Here is a 12,169-nt window from a genome sequence, read left to right as displayed (position 1 = left end):
AGGTCGTCGCTGTAGAGAAGTCGTGGTATGGTTTATTTTCCACACACCAAATATAAACATCTTGGTCTTGTTCAGGCGACGAGGGTTGCAGAGTGAGGAGGTGGTCATGGATTTCCCGTGCCGCAAGGGATCTAGAGAGAGGTAATCTCCATCCGGAGCCCTCAATAGTCTCCACCACCTTTGCAGAAATGGGAATGCGAAGGCTTCGGGCTCCATAGTCACCTAGACGATTTATAAGCGGACCAAGCGATGTCCAACTGTCAAACCAAAAAGAAGCAGTGAAGCCATTACCCACTCTGCATTTTATGAATTTTTCCGCTAGAGGTCTGAGGTTCAGCAGCGTTTTCCAAGCCCAAGAACCGCCAGTTGGATAGTTTACAGCCCAGAGAGAGTCGTTCCTGAGGTGGTGTAGACGATGCCAAGATGCCCACAAAGAGTTTGATGGCTCAAACAACCTCCACACTAGTTTCAAGAGCAACGTTTTGATCCAATCTGAAAGCCTTCTGAGGCCAAGATCCCCTTCTGATTTTGGTAGACAGACCACTTCCCAAGCAACTTTAGCTCTTTTTCCTTCGTCAATATTTCCCGACCAGAGGAATCTGGCACAAAGACTCTCAATCCTTTTGATACAGCCCTTAGGGAGGATGAACGTAGACATCCAGAAGTTTATAGAACTAAAGATGACTGAAGATATTAGTTGCAGCCGCCCTGCGAAGGAAAAGGACTTTGTCACCCATGATCTGAACTTTGAGGAGATTTTTTCCAGGAGAGGTTCATATTCCGCTATACGCAATCGTCTGTGCATAAGGGGAAGGCCCAAGTATCTGATTGGGAGCGCACCTAAAGGGAAATCATACGTTTCCAACATCAAGCTTTCATTGTTTTCTAGGCCTCCATGAAACAAGTGACTCTTATCTTTGTTTACCTTGAGACCAGACCAAGATGCGAAGTCATCTAGCGTTTCGCAAATACCATGAAGTGACGAACGACCCCCATCAAAGAAAATCATTACATCATCGGCAAACATTAGGTGGGAAATGGAGAGGTCTGAGGCCTTAGGATGGTAATGAATATATTCGGCGTCAAATCGAGTCTGTAGTAGCTTTGAAAACACTTCCATGGCTAGGACGAAGAGATAGGGGGAGAGGGGATCCTCCTGTCTCAAGCCCTTGGAGCTTTTGAAGAAACCACCATGGCACCCATTATCGCAAACTGTGAAAGATGGCGTGGAGATGCATTGGTATACCCAGTTTATAAATCTCTCAGGAAGTTGAATGGCTCTTAATGCAGAAATAACAAAATCCCACCTAACCGAGTCAAACGCTTTGCGTAAATCTACCTTCAACATGCCTCTAGGTGAGATATTTCGCCAGTTGTAACCATGCACCATTTCAGTCGCCAACAAAACATTTTCTGCTAGAGAACGACCCGGGAGGAAAGCTGACTGAAAAGGGGAGATGACCGTTGATAGAAGACTCTGGAGCCTGTTTGTTAAAAGTTTGGCAATGACTTTATAAAGCGTGTTTAAACAAGATATAGGCCAGAAGTCTGCAGCAGTAGTCGCATTCACTGACTTGGGAATAAGTGTTAGAGTGGTAGCATTCCATTGCTTTAGCAGGGAGCCAAAGCTGAAGAATTCTCTGATGGCAGCGGTGACATCTGGACCCACCATGGACCAAGAGTTCTTGAAGAACTCCACCGGGTAGCCGTCTGGACCACATGCTTTATTTTAAGGGAGGGAGAAGAGTGCTTCTTTGAAGTCCAAGTCCGAGAAGTCCTTCCCGAGGTCATTAATCTGCTGCTGAGTACATTTGTAGGATAGCAGCAAATTCATATCGCTTTACTCCATTGAGGTCGCCACATCCTGATCATTGAACAGATTTTCAAAATAGTCAGCACAGTGGGCGCTTATCTCCTCTTGAGACTCATATCTGTTTCCGTTCTCGTCAGTTAGGTTGTGGATGGTGTTGATTGACTTTCTTGAATCTGCCATTCTGTGAAAGTACTTTGTGTTACCATCTCCATCTGCAAACCAAGTGACTCTAGATTTTTGGAGAAAGAAGCTCTCATCTGCCTCTGATAATAATGACCACGCTTGGTGAGATTCCAATTCAAGTGTAGTGTGGACTACTGATGGATTTGCAAGCATGCGGTGCTGACACCTGATAAGTATTTCGTGAGCCTCCTGGGTACGCTTCCCCAGGTCCGAATAGTTTTGCTTACTGAACTCTTTGATTGGCTTCTTTAAAGCTTTCAGCTTCTTTGATACCTGGAACATGGCCGAACCTACTATGTTAGTAGAGTACCAATGTTCTCTAACCAGATTCAAGAATTCTTCATTCTGGAAAAGGTAATTGTAGAACTTGAAAGGGCGCTTCGCAATGATTTTTCCCCTATCAAGAACTACCCAACACAAGGCGTGATCTGAGAAAACCGGATCCCCAAATATTCCAACAGATGAAGGAAATCGATCACTCCAGCTCTCATTAACAAGGATGCGGTCAAGCTTTTTTGCAACAGGTCTGTCCTTTGATTTGTTCCACCAGATAAAGGTATTGCCTCTGTAATCTAGATCAGACAATTCAGCGTCCAGAAGGCAGCTCCGAAACTCCCTAATCTTCCTGTCCACATTCACATTTACAGACGTAGAATGTTCATGAGGATGGATAATTTGATTGAAATCTCCCAGCATTAACCAAGGTCGATCAGCTACCACATGGGATTCACCCAAGTCTACAATCTCCCTCCACAAGTCTTTTCTCTTGTCCTCCTCATTTGTTGCATACACCACTGAGATAACAATCCAAGAGTGTTCTCCAGGCAACAGTACCTCACAAGTGATCATTTGGAGCGACTTGGCGACAAGGACCACCTGAACACTAGTATCCTACATCACCCAAATTTTCCCTAACTCGGAGAAATTGTAATTCTCCACAAAAGACCAACCTGGTAGAAGGTTGTTTATGAATTTCAGCTCCTTAGGCTGCTTTACATGCGTCTCTATGACGCCACCAAAAAGAGGCTTATTTTCCTTGAGCCACTTCTTAAATCCGTGTCTATGACTTGCTATATTAAAGCCTCTGACGTTCCAACAAAAAAATGTTTGTATACATAATTAATGAGATAATTTGAGGCCCCTGCCTCGCTGTATCTTCTGATGCCTTTTAGACAGCACTTTAATAAACCTCTCTTCATCAGAATCCGTCGACGGTACGTCAGATGAGTCTTCAGCGACATCGGATTCAGGGGGACTTTGCAAAATAGAGCCTGAACCACCTGAGGTCAAAGGAACAATGGAGGTCGAAGGGAGGGAGCTAGTGTGCTTAGTATGAAGCCTCGAACTCTCAGTGAGTGGGGAGACTGGAGGGGGTACGAGATCAATCCTACTTCTCCCCTCAGATACAACTTGTTCTACAGGTTCTTTAGTGCTTTTTACTTGACATTCCTGGGGTGTGAGCCGCTTATCATTGCCTACTTTACTTGCCGTTCATGGGGTACGGGATCTTCGCCTGCGAGAAGATCTTCGCTTCCTGGGATCCTTTGTAGTTATCTTGGGACAAGCTTCTGGTAGGTAGGTCGAGGAGGAGCAGAGAGAGCAAGTTACCGGGGCACTCCTACAGTGCCTTAGGCTATGACCTATCTCACGGCAATGGGAACAGACTGGAGGCATCCAGGGGCTCGATACTAGTATCTTGACAATTTGGCCTGAGTCAAACTGCGCGTTTACGGCCTCTGGTAGTGGTTTCCTAGGATCAATGATTGTGAGAACTTTCGCAACCTCCAAATTTGTTTTGTTTGTTGTAGAGGGGTGAAGGCACTTTGGGGCACCGACTAGATTGGCGATGCTTTGTAACCCTTCCTCATGAAAGAATTGAAACGGAACATTCCTCAGTTCAATCCAGATTGGTGCAGAGGATAGTTCGGGTTTAACAGGGATTACACCGGGAACCCAGTTTGCTACAAACATTGTTTGTCCCTCAATTTGCCACAGACGTTGGTTCAGGACTCTGTGCCGTGTGGATGAATTGGGAATGCGAAATAAGAAAGCGTTGCCTTCCATTTTGGAGACCGAGATGTCTCGGTATTGCCTGCTCCAGATACTATTAACGATGTTGTGTATCGTACCCTGAGACGGAGGATCTGAGTAGAATTGCCCGATGATGAAGAAGTCCCAACTCTTCTTATTACGCTCAATGACTTCATTCGGTATTTTGATACACAACTCACCTGAAGGGAGGGTATAGGCTACACCTTCCTTCTTGAGTGCTCTGGGTGAGCCCTTGACTGAGTCAGCCCAATTTTCGTAACCTCGAGTCGAAAGCTTTGCTTCGGGGCATGGGGAACTATCCGCTGGCGTAGAGCCCGCTGGAGTAGTAGTGGCAGAGGCAATGGGGTGCAACGTTGCAGAACCAGACTTCGCCCCTAGGAGAACAGGTAAATCCAATTTCGTTGTCGTGACAGTGGATTCAGCATACGAAGACGAGGAGCAGAGACGGTTTGAGTTCGTCAATGCCGAAGTCTCAACACCGGAGGCGGAGCCTGCAACAGTGGAGACTAGGGAACATGGTTTTTCTACCAGATCTGAGGAGGGCACAGAAACCGAAGGGGAACTCGAGTCCAGATCTAGGGCTTTTGGGGGGACCAGAGCGGAGGACGGTGGGTCGGAGTTCCCGGACGAAGAGGTAGAAGCAATAGATCCGATTACAACCCCAGGTCGAAGTTTTGCGGAGGCTGGAGCGGCTGCTCTGGCTTGGACCAGTGTGAATTTATAGGAGCCTGGGACAACCCCACGAAGGGGCTTTTTCTTCTTTTTCGGCATGAGAAACAAAAATTTCCGACCACCGGCGTGAGGCCGGCATCGGGGGTAGGAAAGAAAGTTTGAGAAATCGCTCTAAAATTCTCACTTACTAAGTACTTCTTCCTTTTTTTTTTACCACTTTCTTTTTCTTTTCTTAGATATAAACATATAAAAATGTAAATTTTATGTAGATTTAGTATTATTATCTTAATTAGCTGTTTTGAAAATAATATTTTTTTTTATGTTATTATCTTATTTAGCTGTTTTGAAAGATAATAAATTTTTTTTTATACACATATCAACATCTCATCAATATATTTGACATGTGTGTGGCTAACTTTGAAAACTTAACTTTATATAATAAATTTTCTTTTAAAGTCTTTTGAATGATGGATGAAGATGTAGCAGTATCAAAATAAGGAAACTTGATGATAAGGAAGGATCCTTTGCAATTGTCCGAATAGCACAAACAAGAGAAGATTTCTATTAATCGAAGGAGAGTTGAAACCATTGTTCTATTATTTTGTTTGATACAGATCGGTAGTTCTTGCATTCACAATGGAGTCTCCTCCAAACAAAGAGATAGCTTTGGCCCCAGTATCGGTCTTATGGGACATGAAGAGGTGTCCGGTTCCCGATGGCTATGATGCTCGTCGGATAGGTCCGTGTATTAAACGGAGTTTGAGGAAGTTAGGCTACTCTGGTCCTATCACCATCACTGCCGTTGGCTCACTAGCAAAGGTCCCTCGTGACATCCTTGAAGCGGTCACTTCCACTGGAATCTCTCTTAGGCATTCCCCCTACAGTTAGTATATCTTCCCATCCTTTTCAATTGCTAGAGTTATTAAGTAATGGTATATGATTATAGAGAGAGATTCTCAATTCTGTTTTTGTTTCTCAAACAGGTTATAAAGACTTGGTTTCTCTTTTCCTGTCTCGTGATTTTGAGTCTGCACCTCCGTCTTCTATGATGGTCATATCCCGTCCATCAGCCGCCACTCCTCCAAACTTCTCTCCTTTTCTTAGCGAGCTACGTGGGTATGGACACAATTCTATTTTCCCCTATCCATATGATTCTCCTCAACAAGCCTCATCCACTCATGCAAGGTGCCTCTGGAAAAACTTTCTTCTGGCAGGGGCACTTGATGAGGAGGATAGGTGCAGTGACACGGGTGAACCTGCCTTCTGGGTTTGCACTGTCTGCCGTCGTATTGGTGACCCAGGTCTTGCTGGCCTAGGCGTTGTTGGTCGAGGCGTTGATAATTTCATCACGCATCTCTCTACTCGAGAACATGAAGTGAAGGTAATTAAGCATCCTTCCTAGCCAAGTTTTTTTATTGTCCATCTTTTTTTTTGTTGACTCAATCAAACTAGCTAATGCTCTTATCCCAACTAGTGTTTCCCTTTTCTCACTTGTGGTTTTGTTTGCCTAAAATTTGACCCCATATGTTAACTTTTTCTACTTGATGTTCATTTGTTTTTCAAGCAGCTTTACCAATGGTTTCCCCCCAGTGGCGATGTATACTCTTACCTCGGCGAGGAACTCGAGGGGTTCAAGGAGGAGTACAAGGGGTTCGACGAGGAGGACGAGGAAGCCAGAGTTGAGGCGCCTCTTGTTTCTTTTCAGGCGAATGCTACTACCATGGACCATGGTGAGTGAAGAAGCGCAACCAAAGGCCCGTTTTAATATCTGAAAACTAAAATAGTGTAGGCTTTGTGAGAGGAAGACGTGAGGAAGAATAAATTAAGTTCTTGGTCGCAACAAGCTATCATAACTCTGAAATTGCTAGCAAAAATCCAGAGTGGATAACTATTTTAGTACCAAGTGGACAATCATCATGAAACAAATTTGAATTGTATAGTCATGGAGTTTGGGAGAAAAGAATTTAATTTTATTATTAGTAGGTCATCAAATGGTAAAATAATATTCGGTTTGACAAAAGATTTTCTTTTAAAAAAGCACTTAAAATGATAATGAAGCAAGAGAAAGAGCCCTTATTTTCAAGTAGGTTTCCGTTGGAAACAAGAGAAAATGGGTTCACAAAAAGTGAAGCAAGAGAGATGAGTCTAAGACTCCATAAGCCTATCCATTATGAGCTTCAATACCGCAGGAGCGTCAACCGTCACTGCCACTTTTATCGATGGTTTGTTTGACCACTCTGTCACTTCCTCAAACCTAATTCACATTTTTTTTTATATAAAAAAAAATCACCAAATAATGCCTGATTTGTTCAGCCGATACATTCTCTGTATAATATAACTGTATATCATGAATGTATGTATGAAAAATTCTTACTTCTTTAGATTGTTGTACAGTATAGTAAGTCCCCTGGTAATACCGCTTGTCTGCACTCTAGCAACTCCTTCTGTATAAGTGAACAGAGATGGAAGGAAAGCCGCTAGGATCGTCGCAGGATCATGAAGATAGACACCTACCCACCCACACACATACACAATAAAATAAAAAGGTTAAGATAAAACATTTCGTCGCAGAAATTTTGTTATTGTTGTGCGTCTCTATACAAAATTTACAAATGATTATCAACACATACCTTTGATTTCGTAAGCCTCAAGATGATAAGCATAATACACATTAAGGATTTTACAGAGATATTGAGCTAATTTCCCATTTGATGATGCCAATTTGTCCTTGTCATCAGCTAAATCCAGCATAAACACCGNTTTCCGTTGGAAACAAGAGAAAATGGGTTCACAAAAAGTGAAGCAAGAGAGATGAGTCTAAGACTCCATAAGCCTATCCATTATGAGCTTCAATACCGCAGGAGCGTCAACCGTCACTGCCACTTTTATCGATGGTTTGTTTGACCACTCTGTCACTTCCTCAAACCTAATTCACATTTTTTTTTATATAAAAAAAAATCACCAAATAATGCCTGATTTGTTCAGCCGATACATTCTCTGTATAATATAACTGTATATCATGAATGTATGTATGAAAAATTCTTACTTCTTTAGATTGTTGTACAGTATAGTAAGTCCCCTGGTAATACCGCTTGTCTGCACTCTAGCAACTCCTTCTGTATAAGTGAACAGAGATGGAAGGAAAGCCGCTAGGATCGTCGCAGGATCATGAAGATAGACACCTACCCACCCACACACATACACAATAAAATAAAAAGGTTAAGATAAAACATTTCGTCGCAGAAATTTTGTTATTGTTGTGCGTCTCTATACAAAATTTACAAATGATTATCAACACATACCTTTGATTTCGTAAGCCTCAAGATGATAAGCATAATACACATTAAGGATTTTACAGAGATATTGAGCTAATTTCCCATTTGATGATGCCAATTTGTCCTTGTCATCAGCTAAATCCAGCATAAACACCGGAAAGAAAACAGATCATCAAGTTGTGTATAACTATAATCTGTTTCTCTAAGCTCTTGGTCGCAACAAGCAATCACAACTCAGAGGCAATAAGACATCAAACCAAGCAAAAGATGATANTTCACATTTTTTTTTATATAAAAAAAAATCACCAAATAATGCCTGATTTGTTCAGCCGATACATTCTCTGTATAATATAACTGTATATCATGAATGTATGTATGAAAAATTCTTACTTCTTTAGATTGTTGTACAGTATAGTAAGTCCCCTGGTAATACCGCTTGTCTGCACTCTAGCAACTCCTTCTGTATAAGTGAACAGAGATGGAAGGAAAGCCGCTAGGATCGTCGCAGGATCATGAAGATAGACACCTACCCACCCACACACATACACAATAAAATAAAAAGGTTAAGATAAAACATTTCGTCGCAGAAATTTTGTTATTGTTGTGCGTCTCTATACAAAATTTACAAATGATTATCAACACATACCTTTGATTTCGTAAGCCTCAAGATGATAAGCATAATACACATTAAGGATTTTACAGAGATATTGAGCTAATTTCCCATTTGATGATGCCAATTTGTCCTTGTCATCAGCTAAATCCAGCATAAACACCGGAAAGAAAACAGATCATCAAGTTGTGTATAACTATAATCTGTTTCTCTAAGCTCTTGGTCGCAACAAGCAATCACAACTCAGAGGCAATAAGACATCAAACCAAGCAAAAGATGATATCCAAATAACCTGACATAATAACTTGATGGGTCACGTTGATCCCCACAGCAATTATATCGGCTCCACATGTGAACACAATATCTGCAGCTTCTGGATCTCCAAAAATCTACCCTAGCCAGAAAATTGGATAGAAAAATATGTGGAAACTAAGGTAATCAACTCTACACTAGAAGATGTCATATTCAGTTTACGTATAAACTAATGTGTAAGAAGATCACACTAATTTAATGAACCAAGGAACTTACATTAGCTTCCGAAGCTGGATTTACATTTCCGTTTACTGCGAATGCTCCACCAAGAATCACAATTTGTCGGACATTTTTCGAAAACTCTGGATCAAGCTGTATAGCCTGCATCACGGTAAATGAAAATCTTCAATAAGATAATTAGGAATAGAGATAATGCAAAAGTGAAAACTGCAGATGAGAAAGGACTTACCAAAGCGATATTTGTTAATGGCCCCAAAGCAACAACGGTGATCTCGCCAGGGTAAAGCTTTGCTTGTTCAACCAAGAACTCAGGTCCAGATTTTTCAATTGGCTTTCCTTTAGGTGGAGGGAAATTTTGGTTGCCAAGTCCATCTTTTCCATGAACAAAGTCAGCAATCCGAACCTTCTTTTCGTTCTTTACAAAAGAAAAGACAACAATTAAAACAATGAAAAGACCAATAGATAGGGGGGGGGGAAGCATAAATTAGCTTAGTCAAGATTGACTAATTATGCAGATCAAGTTTGGATTCTGCAATATAGGAGTAGAACAGACCAACACGTTTTTGTCTACTCTCGAGAGGTAGACAAAACAAGCGGCGTGGAACATATCTTTCTGTTCTGTTCTTAAAACTCCCTAGGAATTTCCCACTATTATGTTCACTAAAGATCTATATTGAATCTTCTAACACATTATAACATCCATCTTTCTCATTCTCAGAGTAACATATCAATGGCCATAAAGTTAAAAAAAAAAAAAAACATACCAGGAAAGTTTGATGTGTTCCTTCAGCCACAGGAATATCTGTCCTACCCGCAACCTCCAACTAGTAGATGCATATAATAAAAACAAAAGATGATTAGATTCATCTAAGAACGCAATAGATTCGATTTCATACATACAGTGAGATCCATAAGAATTAAAAAAAAAGTGATACCAAATGCAAGGCGTTTCGAGTGGCGAGAGTGGTATAGACGTTTCCAAAGATAGTAGTGAGGCCAATCACATCAACTTCAGGGGAGTTTAAAGCCACGAATATGGCCATTGCATCATCTACAATAATATATCATCAAATCCAGTCCAGTGATGATTAGAGACCTCTTTGAGTGAATTCTATTTCTAAGGATCAAACTCAGATCTCTAATTTTGAATCAGTAAACCAAGTAGTTCCACTTTTAAGTAGAGAATTCTCAGTAAAAAGCCAAAAGATTCAAAGAGACAGTAGAGAAACAGAGATCCGAGTTTTAATCGAATCAAAATATATAAAAAAAAAAAAGGAGAGAGAGTATATACCGACCGATTCCAGGATCAGTATCGATGATGATCTTCTTGCGTTCTCCCATCGCGATCGGGCTTCAACAACGCAAAGGCGAAGACTTTGAGGGACCCCAAATAAATAAATAAATAAATAAGCTAAATTTGCTCTCGTAATCCTAACTTTTTATATACACACGTAAGAAAAGAAAAAAAGAGTCTTTTGGAGTAAAAGTATATGATGATCTATAACACCACCGGATCATTAAAAAAGCTTTCTTTTTGCAGTCTAGTCTGCAAACGTGGGTTTGTTATCCTCTTTTTGGCTGTTTCTGTATATAGAAAAGAACGATTTTATTCAGTCACGTCTCTCATGAAACGAGTTGGGATCTTGTCTTTGAGACTCTCTCTCTATCTGAAAGGTGAAAAAACAGAGACAGAGACTCCTTAACCGGTGTCGTTTCGCATCTTATTAAACCGGTTTAGTCTGATTTTTACCACCTGGTTCATGATATTTTTGGTTTAGACAAAGATGTACCAAACTGAAAACTTTTTTAATAGCTCTGTTTTGTTTACAAAAACAGAGACATTTTTGGAAAAAAAAAAAAATTAACAAGCAAGATTTGACAAAAAAAACATGTTGATTTTAAAGTTGAATAAATAGTTCGGCAAAATTCTACTTTTTTTGTATTTTGAAGATAACAGAATAATACGTTCGAGAGGAGACTAAACAGATGAGGATCTTAAAACTATTAAAGTGAGTGTCAACCATAAGTAAAAACAAAACATCATGAATATCTCTTTTTAAAAAAATTCACTATATATATTCTACCCAGTAAAAAAAAAAATCACTATATATATTCTACCGAAAGAAAAATTCACTATTTATATATATATATATATATATAAAAAAAAACTGTATGGCTATAACTCTTTAAATAATGAAAACTCAAAACCCTTAACCAATTAAAAACGATCAAAAAATAATTTTTGATTAATAAAATTAATGGATAATTTCAAATTTACTTCTGTAAACAGGAGAAAAAAACCTTAAAATATTTACTCAAGTCTTAGATATATTTGAGAAAATATATATATATAAGAAGTTTGTCTGTTAGCATATCAGTTACTCGAGAAGCTGCACACATGGGGATGGAACGTCGTGTTGTGGAGGCAATAGAGAGGGAAGAGAGAGTCTTTATTCGATTTCCACGAAAGAAGAGAACCTTGAGGATTCTTGTCTCTTATCTCGAGATAGAGAGTTTTGCGACCGAACAAGACCCTCCGAAAGCCGATACTTTTGACGTCCCATGCACGGAATCTTCATTAAACCTCACCGGAAACATCAAGAGATGTCCTCTTGGGCTTCCTCCTCCCACTGGACAACAACCTAAAAAAAGAAGACGCATGGCCAATGGTCGTTTTGAAGCGGGAGCCTCTTCTTCTGGGACGAGAGAGCCGACGCCGGAGTGGCTGGAGCAGTTGATGAGGGACAAGAAGGGCAAAGATCCAAGATGTATCATAAAGAAGGGTTTGAAAGCAACCGATGTCCATTCACACTTCCGTCGTCTCTCCATGCCTTTCAGCGAGATAGATGATCTTGAATTCTTGACACCCTCGGAAGAAAATATCATACGAAGACATGCCAGAAAGCTTCGCGACGATGGACTAGCCTCGATAATCGTGGCTTCTGATCTAAAAGAATATAAAGTGAAATTGGCGAGATGGAACATGGGGAAGAATCCTCCATACTTTTTGACTAGTGGGTGGAATCATGTGGTCAGCGATTACCAGCTACAGACACACGATAAGATTTGCCT

At 40.6% G+C, this 12,169-nt stretch overlaps 4 protein-coding genes across 4 annotated transcripts in view; 2 read left to right on the top strand and 2 right to left on the bottom strand.

The window, feature by feature from the left end:
* LOC104763455 lies at nucleotides 5,229-6,569 on the top strand. The gene is made up of 3 exons (XM_010486824.2): nucleotides 5,229-5,603; nucleotides 5,704-6,101; nucleotides 6,288-6,569. Exons 1-3 carry the CDS (start codon nucleotides 5,357-5,359, stop codon nucleotides 6,456-6,458), a joined length of 816 nt encoding a protein of 271 aa, XP_010485126.1. The 5' UTR covers nucleotides 5,229-5,356; the 3' UTR covers nucleotides 6,459-6,569.
* Nucleotides 6,676-7,473, bottom strand: LOC104778571 (probable uridine nucleosidase 2). The gene is made up of 3 exons (XM_010503024.2): nucleotides 7,351-7,473; nucleotides 7,095-7,230; nucleotides 6,676-6,974 (listed from the first exon to the last, which is right to left on the bottom strand). The coding sequence occupies exons 1-3, from the start codon at nucleotides 7,469-7,471 to the stop codon at nucleotides 6,866-6,868; spliced, it is 366 nt and encodes a 121-aa protein (XP_010501326.1). The 5' UTR covers nucleotides 7,472-7,473; the 3' UTR covers nucleotides 6,676-6,865.
* Nucleotides 6,676-10,629, bottom strand: LOC104763447 (probable uridine nucleosidase 2). The gene is made up of 10 exons (XM_010486818.2): nucleotides 10,393-10,629; nucleotides 10,033-10,148; nucleotides 9,862-9,921; nucleotides 9,327-9,512; nucleotides 9,134-9,238; nucleotides 8,898-8,994; nucleotides 8,642-8,749; nucleotides 8,386-8,521; nucleotides 7,532-7,646; nucleotides 6,676-6,859 (listed from the first exon to the last, which is right to left on the bottom strand). The coding sequence occupies exons 1-9, from the start codon at nucleotides 10,436-10,438 to the stop codon at nucleotides 7,538-7,540; spliced, it is 963 nt and encodes a 320-aa protein (XP_010485120.1). The 5' UTR covers nucleotides 10,439-10,629; the 3' UTR covers nucleotides 6,676-6,859; nucleotides 7,532-7,537.
* Nucleotides 11,496-12,169, top strand: part of LOC104778570 (B3 domain-containing protein At2g24670-like) — a 1,801-nt gene continuing 1,127 nt past the window's right edge. Inside the window, exon 1 of the mRNA XM_010503023.1 lies at nucleotides 11,496-12,128. Coding sequence (XP_010501325.1) covers nucleotides 11,496-12,128 — 633 coding nt within the window. The remainder of the gene's footprint in view (nucleotides 12,129-12,169) is intronic.

Source organism: Camelina sativa, chromosome 3 (assembly GCF_000633955.1).
Source record: "Camelina sativa cultivar DH55 chromosome 3, Cs, whole genome shotgun sequence".
Classification (NCBI taxonomy): domain Eukaryota; kingdom Viridiplantae; phylum Streptophyta; class Magnoliopsida; order Brassicales; family Brassicaceae; genus Camelina; species Camelina sativa.
Note: the sequence above shows the minus strand (reverse complement) of the source record. Positions and strands in the feature narration are given on the sequence as shown.

Bases quoted from the DNA above. Each gene is read 5' to 3' on its own strand.
- LOC104763455 (XM_010486824.2), top strand. From the start codon at position 5,357: ATGGAGTCTCCTCCAAACAAAGAGATAGCTTTGGCCCCAGTATCGGTC. The intron at 5,604-5,703 runs GTTAGTATATCT...TTTCTCAAACAG, and splicing joins TCTTAGGCATTCCCCCTACA to GTTATAAAGACTTGGTTTCT. The intron at 6,102-6,287 runs GTAATTAAGCAT...TTTTTCAAGCAG, and splicing joins CTCGAGAACATGAAGTGAAG to CTTTACCAATGGTTTCCCCC.
- LOC104778571 (XM_010503024.2), bottom strand. From the start codon at position 7,471: ATGCTGGATTTAGCTGATGACAAGGACAAATTGGCATCATCAAATGGG. The intron at 7,231-7,350 runs GTATGTGTTGAT...GTGGGTGGGTAG, and splicing joins TGAGGCTTACGAAATCAAAG to GTGTCTATCTTCATGATCCT. The intron at 6,975-7,094 runs GTAAGAATTTTT...AATGTGAATTAG, and splicing joins CTGTACAACAATCTAAAGAA to GTTTGAGGAAGTGACAGAGT.
- LOC104763447 (XM_010486818.2), bottom strand. From the start codon at position 10,438: ATGGGAGAACGCAAGAAGATCATCATCGATACTGATCCTGGAATCG. The intron at 9,922-10,032 runs GTATCACTTTTT...TGCATCTACTAG, and splicing joins CTCGAAACGCCTTGCATTTG to TTGGAGGTTGCGGGTAGGAC. The intron at 7,647-8,385 runs GTAAGAATTTTT...AATGTGAATTAG, and splicing joins CTGTACAACAATCTAAAGAA to GTTTGAGGAAGTGACAGAGT.